The sequence below is a fragment of the Pollicipes pollicipes genome, unplaced genomic scaffold, assembly GCF_011947565.3.
Source record: "Pollicipes pollicipes isolate AB1234 unplaced genomic scaffold, Ppol_2.1 Scaffold_3447;HRSCAF=4054_pilon_pilon_pilon, whole genome shotgun sequence".
NCBI classification, from domain to species: Eukaryota; Metazoa; Arthropoda; class Thecostraca; order Pollicipedomorpha; family Pollicipedidae; genus Pollicipes; species Pollicipes pollicipes.
The window spans coordinates 3,644,865-3,656,182 of NW_023596297.1; the positions used below are offsets into that span (position 1 = coordinate 3,644,865).

The following is an 11,318-nucleotide window of genomic DNA, read 5'->3' on the forward strand; positions in this document are numbered from 1 at the left end:
ATTTCCGAATATAAATTTCCTGGCACTTCACTAAAATGTGACGCATTGAAGTGCGTTTTAAGAATAAAAGAGATCGTCAATAGCGATGTCTTGTACAATTGTTATCATCTGTTATCGGTCTAAACATCACACTGCACACATTTATGATAACGGGGCCAAAAATAATATAGTATTAGCGTTAGATAGCCTTGCTATTAGCATCCCTGTTGGGGACCACACATTTATACCGCTTTGTGACAAATCAAGCGTGAGCGTCAGCCAATCTTTAGCACGTTTGGCCCAAGGTGTTGTGTTGTTTGGCCAGTGGTGTTGCAAGCCATAAGAAAGCCCTTTTGCTAGCAACGAACGGCAGTGACGTCACTGGGATAACACGCTCATTGATGTCGCGTAATGTCTGCAATAAGCCGGCCGTTTTTGTTTTCAACGATTGCCATGTGAGTGTCTGATCGGTTTCGGATGGGTGGACGTAGTGAAAAAGGCCTCCAAATTTTATTCAGCTGCAAATTTTGAAAAGGAGCTTTTTGTCCTCAAATTGAAAGTCGGCTAGCCCTGACTGCTCCAGTAGCGGATCTAAGCTGCTGAAAGGGAGCTGTGAGGGTCTGGTCTGCTGCTTCTGGAGATGCGGCGCCCGGGGCCTCCAATGCTGGAGTGCGGAACCCAGGTCTGCACTGCTGGGATTGCGGCTCGGGTCTGCCCCTGTCGGAGGCGAGATTGCAATGTCCGTATCTGCCGCTGCTGGAGTGCAGCACCTAGGTCTGCCGCAGCTGGAGGAGGAGAGTGCGGCGCTTGGATCTGCTGCAGCTGGATAGGAGTGTATCACATGGATCTTCCGATATCTCCAGTGTGTATCGCCAGGGTCTTCCGCTATGTGTTTCCCAGGCATGTAGCAGCCTGTCACATGGGTCAGCTGCTGCTGAAGAATGAGTGCCTGTACCCCCGGGTGTGCTGGGCTACTAGAGGAGGGTGGTTCACTCGGGTCTGCCGTTGTACATCACGGATCTGCCGCTGCTGGGGAAGAAGAGTACAGCACCCAGGTCCGTGAGGATCGTAAGTCATCACTCGATCACTAGACCCGGCGTACCGCTCAGAAAAGCCTAACTCGCCGGGCTGTTCGGGGACGAGCCTGTTGTGTGGCCATAACGGCGCTTTATCCGGTTGCCGGTGGCCCGCGGCGTGCACAGCCGACCGGGTGGCCGTATCTAACCTGGAGCGAAGGTTGAACCAACCCGCCTGACCTGAGCGCACGGTCTGTTGGAGCTGCGCAACACCTAACGTGCAGATGGCTGCTCGCCCGCCCAAATGTGCCGCCACCGGCTACAGCCGGCCGTGCTGGCACGCCACCAGGCTTTCGCTGACGTCTGGTAGCCGGCGGTGGATGCATGCGACCAGACAACAGCAGAGCTCCAGTCCTGTCACAGTCAAGTACTACGACTCAAGCGCCGACTCGCTCAGGCACCGTCGCATCGCGCATCGTCGCGCAGAGCCTTAGATAAGTCTTTGGGACCAGTCGGGGAGGGCGGGGCAGTCACGTGCATCCCTAGGACGTGAGACTGCCTGGTACGCCTGCCCAGAGAGCTCATGTGCTGCGGAAATCGCCGGTTTCTCCGGTCCTTATGACCGCTGACCGCTTGTGACGCTCTCGTATTGTGGTGGCAGCGGACGAGACAGTAACAATGGCGACTGCCCCGTCGCCGTCACTGCTGGCAGCATTGATGGCGGTGACAGCCGCGACAATGACGGCCGTGATGATGCTGGAGATGTGATCCGTATGCAGCATGTGGCGTGATATTGTGCGTATTTAAATTGAAGAGTATAGCTGAAGGCGTCCTGCGGCCGATATCTCGGCCTCCCATTCAGTGCCTGTCGTGGGCTGCCGACGATGTGACTCCCAGTGACGTCACGCAGCCGCTAGCGTAGGGTGTAAACAAATCGCCTGGTGGCGTACGGCCTTGCATTGCCGTGCTTTCAGCGCGTAGGGTCCGTAAGCTCCCCGCGTGGGTGCCGTGTCTGCGCGGTTGCACATTGGATCCGCCTTGCGTGGGAAGTAGATGGTCATTGGGTTTTAAACATTATTCAAAGATGACGAAAACCCAAAGAGTGGGCAATCAGCTGCCTAACAATTTACCTCAGTTGCAGAACTTGATCAAAAGGGATCATGAAAGCTATCAAGAAGAGGTAAGTAGATATTACATTTAAATGCCCTTGTAGTCTTGAGTTGATGTTGATCTTCAACAGCATATTCTTGATTTACTAGAGCTGTGAGACACCGAGAAGATCTGGCTGTATACCTTATTAGGACATTGCATTTCTCTGCTGCACTGAGATCACAATGGTATCACAACCTTAGTCATACAAAATGAAGCATCACAATGTCTTGAAACACTGGTGTTTTACTCTGAAATTTGTGGTGACCATAAACCAAACTGGGGTCTCAGATTTGCAGCATTCATTAGCTGAAATTGTTTAGGCATCACTGCCATGGCAGGCATGTTCAGCACATATACTATTTTGCAGTCCAACCACAACCATGCCACTTTGAATGCTTCCATTTTGCATTACAAGGATGGTTTGATGGCAGCATGTATGGCTTCACTTTTTCTCCAACAGTTTGCTCAGCAGTGGCGGCACTACCAGTCAACCCTGCAAGTCTTCCGGCTGCAGCCTGACCAGTACAGCCAGAACTTGGATGAGCTCACAATGTTTGTGGCACAGGCAAGTTTAGTAGCAATTTTTATTGATGCTTGTTCAAGGTGCCTCATGGATGAAGGCTTGGGATGGTGCAGGTGAAGTAACTTGAATAGGATATGCAAAGGTGAAAGTACGATATTGCAGGAAACACATGGTACAGGTCACCCTTTTGTACTTCCACCACCATGTTAATGTCAGGTGATGCCCCTGCTTGCCCAGCATTTAAGGTATTATATTCAAGAATTAATCAGCATCCAGCAAATTTGCTCCCTCAGTGGACCCTGTTAGCATCTACAGGTCAGATAGACAATCAGCATTTCCGAGTTGTAAGAGCTGCGACAGTTTTTCAGGCTCTTGCTGTTTTATATTTTGATTATTGTGATGCATTGATTCCCAGAGAAGCAAAGGCTCTCTTATACAGATGATAAGTGTCAGGCTCTCAAACTGAACAGAGGCCCATTGTTACCTTGCCAGTTGACCACCTCCAGCACCAAGGAACCAGTGAGCATCGCAACCTGTTATCTGGAAGGACACCAAATCTGGAATCTGATCTTAGGTCTGGCAGAGTATGTGTCCTGGATGGTGGGCAGGTGTCTTTGGCTGTGGGTACATGTCCTTGACTGTGGGTGTTTGCCCTGGACTATGAGCATGTGCCCTGAACTGTGAGTGCATGTCTAACTGTGGGTATGTGGCTTGGACTGTGAGTATGTGACCTGGGCTGTAGGTATGTGTCTGAACTGTGAGTATGTGTCCTGCACTGTGAGCATGTGTCATGCATGGTGAGTATGTGTGCTGGTGTCCTGTGAGCATGTTGCTGCGGTTGCTGACTGCCGGCCCTGCTGTCCTCCAGGTGGCCCACTGCTACCCGCAGACAGTGTCTGCATACCCCCAGGAGCTGATGGACACCCTGCGCCAGTACAGCACCGTCATCGACGCTGATATGCGGATGGTAAGTGGCACTCAGTCGCAGCAGGGCGGCTCGCCTGCTGCCGTCCTGCCTGGCCCTGTCCCGGCCCCGGCAGCAGGTCATGCATCGCCAGATAGCCAGTAAAGGTGTGCTGTCTCGGACTATGCCGACCGTTGGAGAGGTGGCTTGGAATGAATTTTGAGCCTCCCCGGCCGGCGGATAGCACTGGCGCTGCCGTGAACCTGGCGGTGACGGGATTGCGGGCTCGTGCACAGCACCGCTCCTCGCTTTCCTTCACATTGGTGATCAATGCTGAATTGCGCGGCTGAAGGCACGCTGTAGCCGATCCCCGCCAGCCAGCCGGGCCGGGGCACGGGTGCCCACCTGACGAGCGCACCGCCGTCGCCCGCAGACGTTCTGCAAGGCGCTCATCCTGCTGCGCAACAAGAACCTGCTGGCGCCGACGGCCCTGCTGGAGCTATTCTTCGAGCTGCTGCGCTGCCAGGACAAGGGGCTGCGGGACTTCCTGCAGGGCCACATCGTCAGCGACATCAAGAATGTCAACGCCAAGCGCAAGAACATGAAGCTGAACACGGTCAGTTAAGCGGACGGTCGTAGCAGTGAGACCTGCGCGGCGGTGATCATGTGTCTCGCACATGGATTTCAAACTCGTGACCTTTCACGGACTTTTGTGCTGTTTATATCGCGGCAAGGTTAGTGATGGACGTAGACGTGGTTATACTGCTAGTGGTGGTCTTGTTGATTGGAGGCTTAAGTCGCGCCGATTGTTTAGGTCATTTTGCGCCCTTGCATTTTGCGCCCGCGCGGTGATCTTGTGTTGCCCATGCAGGTGCTCAGCATTCTGCTGTAGTGTACCTTTTCCCCACTCGTAACGGGGTACGTCCAGGCATGGGCTTCCGACCATCCTACTCTGGGTTGCTCTAGATGTCATTTCACTGTTTGCTCCGTGCTGGCAAAAGTCGCAAAATTCGGCGCATGTGGTACTTGATGACATGCACAAACTTGAAATTCTAATGTTGCATTCATGCAACTACAATGTCGCTTGACTGCAGCATTAGACTGTTAAATTGCTTATTATATTACTGGCTTGTATTTATCTGATAGAGATAGAGGTGCGAATGTAAGCCATGATTTTGTACTGTACGAGGCAACGCGTCATTTGTATCGTGCCTGTGAAAGCACGTTCAGCATGTCACAATATTCCAGTCAATCCGTCATGTTTCAGACTCTGCAGAACTTCATGTACGGTATGCTGCGTGACAGCCACGTCAAGGCAGCCAAGATCGCCATGGATGTTATGATCGACCTCTACAAGAAAGGCGTGTGGAACGACCAGAAAACCGTCAACGTCATCACAACGGCACTCTTCTCTAAAACCACCAAGGTGATGGTGACGGCGCTGAAGTTCTTCCTGGGCAAGGATGAGGATGAGGAGTCTTCTGACAGCGAGTCCGAGGTAATCACCGCTGTGGAATATGTTTTTAATCCGAGAAGGCAGGAAGACTGCTACTGCGGTACTGCACTGCATGCTTGCTGGTATTAAGGACGATGGAACGTTGTAAACACTGCCGTTAAATCACTTAAAAGGGCCGGTGTGGTATCCAGGGACATACCTGAGATGTGGTTAAAGAGGCCGTGGCGGCTTTTCGTAGAATTTGTAGGAGACACAGTCATGCTGAAAGCCGTCACATTTCCACAGAACGTGATTTCTCCGCGAATTTCGGTCACTTCGTTTTATGTCAGTGGGTCTTCATAAGTCATTGTGGTTTTACGACGGACTCGGCTGCTGAGGTTATATGGTGTCGCCTACCTGTCATGCTGGTAGGAAGGGCGGGCACTGCGGGGAATCGAACCCGGTACCTTTGGGTTCCCAGACGCGCGGTGGTCAACGCAGATGCATTACCACCACACTATCGGCGCCTGCTATGCCATTGGGTCGTAGAAACGACGTGCCTGAAGATTCCCGTCCACATTTTAACCAGTTTTGTCGGGATCTCGTATTCCTACAAATTATCACGGCGCATGACATGCTGCCACTCATGTTGGAATCGCCACTACCGTCACCCGCGGCAGATATCCGTCACTCGGCACTTCTCCACGCAAGCAAGCTCACTTTTTCATTTCCCACGAAGTGCCTTTTCCAGGTGACGCCTTCTCAGAGGTCTCTGCAGCCCGTGGGACACGCGCCCCTAGCCTTGACCTGACCCAGCCCCTGAATATAACGGCGCTTCTCGAACGTTCCAGTGCAGGTCAAGGGGTCTGGCCTCAGAGTCGGTTGGGTTGAACAAAACCTCATGTGTTTGGTGGGCCGGAATTTGATTGCCTTTTTATCGATCGGTTTGGTCCCAGAAACGGTTGGGCCAGTGTGGCTATTGCCGCACCTATTTTGTCATTCTCTGTTCATGTATATAGCTGCACGTGCTGCTGCTGCGGCATGCGGCTGCTGCTGCATGTTACTGCATGCATGGCACCTGGCGCGTAAATCCACCTGAGCTGCCACCACAAGCCCTTCACCATGTGAATGCGGCGAAGACACCATCCAAGTAACGACATACACACGCTATGAATGTATTTTAAGGCTTTTTGACGGTCATTATCGATTTCCACGGCTTAGATGCTACCACGAAGGTTACCTGTCGCGCGTCTACAACGAGACGCCTCTGCATTTCTGCCATGCAATCAATGAGACAATATTTCGCGTTTGATTAGCATGATTAATGAGCGGTAGCTACCTAATCAGGTAAGCATGTACACGAACCAGTGTGGTTTACAATGGCAGTGGCTGTGTGCTCGGGAACTGGCTTTGCTGTGGAATATCTTGTGAGGCATACTTGAGAAACTAGTTTGGGGCAATGTAGCTCCGCTTATAGGTTGTAATTCACTAGTGTACTAATGTTAAACAACTGCATGTTGGCTGTGGAGATGTCGCTCCTGAACGATTTTCCGGACGACTAAAAGCCCAGCCAACGCGCCTTGATGTGTGGGAAGGGCATTTTTTGAAGGATTGCTATCGGCTGTGATTTATAATCACCCTCCCGCCATTTGTGATCCGATCATCGTTGTTGTGTTCCAGGACGAGACAACTGCGGCCAAAGCTGTGATTTCTTCGTCGAACTTCGGGAGAAAGACCAGAAAAAAGAAGAAATCACTGGAGAAAGCCAGGGCGTTGACAAAGGTATGCATGCTTTCGTTGCGGATACATTTGTAAAGGTATAATCGAAGGTAGAATCAAGGCATCACTGAGAAGATTCGATTAATGTTGTACATTTTTGTATAAGTGCTATTGCAGGTGAACAGTCGCTCACAGCGACAAGCTGGTGTTCCCACTCTCACGCTCGCTAGGCATGCCAGCGACGCGGATGCACTCCCACCCGCTGTTCTCCGGTAACTGACCGCATCACTCCCTCTCCAGAAATCTAAGAAGAAGAAAAAGACTGGCGAGTCGTTCAACTTCTCGGCGCTGCACCTGGTCAACGACGCCCAGGGCCTGGCCGAGCGGCTCTACAAGAAGATGGAGTCGCTCAACGAGCGCTACGAGGTTCGCAGCGCGGCCGGGCTGGCGGCGAGATCTGGTCCCGTCAGCCGTAGCAGCGACGTCGGCGTAACGAGCGGTGTGGACTTGGACGGCGGGGCGGGTAATGTGCCGCCTGTGGCGCCGCGGCTCGGACGTGCGTCCCTCGACGCCAGGTGCCGGAGCTTGGGGTCACTGTCGCCCGCCTGGACGGGGAGTGTGCTGTCTGCGGTGCTGCGGCTCGTGGGGGGAGGGGGTTGCTGTCAGCCGGTGTTGACGCGCGATCCGCGCTGCCGCCAGGTGAAGCTGATGATGATGGGTCTGATCGCTCGTCTGGTGGGCATCCACGAACTCTTCCTCTTCAACTTCTACCCGTACCTGCAGCGCTTCTTGCAGCCACACCAGCGAGACGTGACCAGGATCCTGCAGTACGCCGCCCAGGTCGGTCCGGACGGCAGGGACGTGCTGCTGCGGGCGCGCGGCCGGGCCGGCCGACGGCCGCGCGACGCTGGTGCGTCCCACGTTCCAGACGGGCAAACGGCATGCTGCTGTCGATAGGTTTTGTCAAGACTGGATAAGCCTCGCGAAGGCATATTAGGCGATGTGCGCGACGAAGCAATGTAAGCGATTTTTTGTGCACTTGACCAAATGTTTTGGTTCATAAAAGTATTTGGGATCAGATACCGTACGAAAATGACTTGTTGCGGACCCGTCCCCGCCACTCCAGTGTAAAAGGTCATTCTGGCTGAAAGGTGTCAACTCGCCGTGCCCTGGCTCGACGCAGCCGCCCGGTGCTGTCCTCACCATTGCGTGGCCAGTTCCCAGCTGGCCGTCTTAATAACCGGGGACGGTTTCTGGAATGCAAACGCATGCAGTCCACATAGTCGGCCACCCTAGCGGACAGGTGTCCAGCGCTTTACCAACTAACTAAGCTAAGAGAACGATAGCCTGACGGCACCCTAGCCAGGACCTAGTCACAGGTGACTGTGTTTCTTGTGCGCGGGCCTGTCACAGCCGCGGACTACCGGAATGTCCTGCCGTCCCCGTACCGGCTACGGAGTGTGCCGCGTTTCCTCTGCGCCGACCTCGCGCGTCGCCGGATCCCGCGTCCGTCTGCGCGGCATCTGACGTCCCCTCCTCCCCTGCCCGCGTCCGTGCGTCCGTCTGCGCGGCATCTGACGTCCCCTCTTCCCCGCCCGCGTCCGTCTGCGCGGCACCTGACGTCCTCTCCTCCCCTCTCCCCGCGTCCGTCTGCGCGGCACCTGACGTCCCCTCCTCCCCTCTCCCCGCGTCCGTCTGCGCGGCACCTGACGTCCCCTCCTCCCCCCGGCCCGCGTCCACCTGCGCGGCACCTGACGCCCCTTTCTTTCCCCGCCCCGCGTCCGTCTGCGCGGCACCTGACGTCCCCTCCCCCCCCGCCCCGCGTCCATCTGCGCGGCACCTGACGTCCCCTCCTCCCCCCGCCCCGCGTCCATCTGCGCGGCACCTGACGTCCCCTCCATCGCCCCGCGTCCGTCTGCGTGGCACCTGACGTCCCCCTCGCCCCGCCCGGCAGGCGTCTCACGTGCTGGTGCCGCCGGACGTGGTGCAGCCTATGCTGATGACGATCGCCAACAACTTCGTCACAGAGCGCAACTCGTCCGAGGTCATCACGGTGGGGTGAGTGGCCCGCCGCCCGGCCGGGGGTCAGGCGTCAGGGGCCGCCACGGCGGGTCCGCGGCCCCCGGCTGGTCTCCCTCCTGGCTGCGTTACCGGCACGGGTGAACGTTGTCTGTTTGTGAGCTGTGCAGATGCTGAGGATGAAGTTGGCGAGTTGTAATGCCGTTGATGGGTGGATGGTGCTTGAGTGCGATTTTTTGGTATCATTTGTGAATACTTGGAATGCATTTTATTTGTAAAATTTATCATGAGCATAGTTTCGGTGCAGTTATAGTTGTGCTGGAATCAGGTTTAGGTGACGCGCCAAGCTGACTTATGGTCGTTTTCTTGTTTCATCTTGGCGCATGGAACTGCGTGGAAGATCTCAAATAAAGTTTCATTTTCACTCCATGTTTCCTTTAAACAGCTACGTCCCGGCGTCCTGCCGGCAAGCATGTCTCCCACCGACGACCGTCCTCAGGATCAACGCCATCCGCGAGGTCTGCATGCGCTGTCCGCTGGCGATGGGGGAGGACCTGCTTGCAGGACCTGGCCCAGTACAAGAAGTACCGTGACAAGAAACGTCATGATGGCAGCTCGCTCGCTCATCCAGCACTACCGACACACGCACCCCGAGCTGCTGCACAGGAAGGACAGGGTGCGTAGTCGGACTGCCACTCTCACGCTGCCTGTGGCAGCCCCGCTGCTACCTCGCGCGCGCTCGCGGGCGGGGAAGGTGGCCGCCTTGTCCTCGCTGTGTGCGAACATGAACCAGACGTTTGTGCGAGCGCCGCGCGCGGCGTGGGTGTCGCTGATGGCCGTGTGGCTGTACGTCGCACACAATACCGCTGCTGCGTGGGAGCCATTCGTCAGATTGACGAGAGTGGCTTGCGAGCGTCGGAGATCGTGCTCATATCGTGGCTCTTATCTTGGGTGTTGTGTACCGGCTACATCAGTGGTTTGGTCGCTGCCTGGAGCTCTTCGCGGCATCAAGTCTTGACTCCGGATGGGTGCAAGCCATCAATACCATTCCCCCAGTGCCCCATGTTATGCTTGCCGCCTGCAAACTGCTAAGACAAGCGTGCAAACGGATGCCTCGTAACGGAACGTGGTCTGCCACCAAACAGCGCCTGTTATGTAAGCGTCCGTGGCGGAAGGCCCGCAAGCTCGTCTAAGCCGCTCACCCCGCCTCCGCCGACTCTGCGGCTATAGCCAAGCCTCGGTTATAGCCACAGAGCTATTGGTTATATCCCGCGACGGCCTGGAGCACCGAGCATGGGGGCCGTCACCGAGAGCGAGAGCGGGCCCCTCCTCCGCGTGTGCCACGTCGAACAGCCGCCGGGTGACGACGGCGAGGGTGTTTGCAGGGCCGGCCAACAGAGGCCACTGGCGAGCTGGAGCGGCCGGCGTACGGCGCTGTGAGCGCGCGGGACTACATCCCTGGTGCCGAGGTGCTGGATCCGGAGCAGCCGACCGCCGACGACGGCCGCGGCCAGGAGGACGAGGTCAGCTGGGGCCAGCTGGCGTCGGCTGGGCTTTTGCCGGGTCAGGTGGTCGGCCGGGCTCCTGCCGGGGTCAGGGAAGGGGTCAGCTGTGTTCATGCTGGGGTTCAGAGAGGTCAGGCCGGGCTCTTGCTGGGTTCAAGAGGGTCGGGTTGAAGGGTCGTGGGAAGGTTATTACGTGTTGGGCTGATGGGCTGGTGGGGCGAGGTGTGTCGTGGTTCATAGGCTTGCTTGAGTTGACGCGATGAAGATGGTGTGAGGCTGGACGGATCAGTGAAAGGTTACCTGGCCCGTGCCTGGGTTATTTTGGCCGCGCCGGCGGTCTCGGACCGGACGTCACAGGAGCATGGCTGTGTAGTGTCTGGCATGGCGCCGTAGTACCGCCTTCCCCGGGCGCCGGGGCGGTGTGCCCCGACCCCGGTTGGGTCCCCCAGGGTGTGGTGTTTGCTCGCGACTGTGGCGGCGGGACGTCACGCGAACCGCGCCCCAACTGCGCTTGCGCTGCTCCAGGACTCGGACGGCTGGGTGAACGTCTCGGACGTTGAGCCAGAGGAAGACGAGGCTGAAGAGGCTGCCGCTGAGTTGGGCGAAGAGCACGCTGCCGACGAGGAGCCGGAGTCGGACGAGGAGTCCGACGAGGCCGGGGGCGAGGAGGAGGATGATGACGAGGAGGAGGAGGAAGAGACCGGCGACGAGGACGCTGATGAGACGGAGTCTGCCCCGGGGCAGCGATCCAGGACGTCATCAGCGGGTGACAGCAAGGTACTGACTATCTACCGAGGATGTACCAGCAGTCATTAGGCACCCAGCGTTGTACCAGTCTGATGCAAGTAACGTTGACATGGTCGATTAGTGTGTGGGATGCGCGTGGTACCGCCCTTCCTGCCAGGGTGAGAGGCAGGCGGTGCCATATAGCCTCAGCAGTGGAGTGTGTCGTTAAGCCCAATAACGTCGACGACGATAGTCGGTGTGACCCGTACGGCATTGACATCTTCAGTGGCGTTGTGTAACGGTTGGTATCTTGTTATGATTATTTTTACATCTACGAAAA

At 56.1% G+C, this 11,318-nt stretch overlaps 1 protein-coding gene across 1 annotated transcript; it reads left to right on the forward strand.

Annotated features, from left to right (window-relative positions):
• Positions 1–1,986: 1,986 nt before the first annotated feature.
• On the forward strand, positions 1,987–11,068 carry LOC119091497 (protein SDA1 homolog). Its single transcript, XM_037214308.1, is given in 14 exon segments — positions 1,987–2,175; positions 2,608–2,712; positions 3,539–3,637; positions 4,008–4,190; positions 4,842–5,072; positions 6,690–6,791; positions 7,029–7,154; positions 7,428–7,568; positions 8,683–8,786; positions 9,247–9,304; positions 9,306–9,344; positions 9,346–9,423; positions 10,133–10,270; positions 10,778–11,068. Coding segments are annotated over 14 exon segments (1,791 nt in total). The 5' UTR covers positions 1,987–2,079.
• The last annotated feature ends 250 nt before the right edge of the window (positions 11,069–11,318 follow it).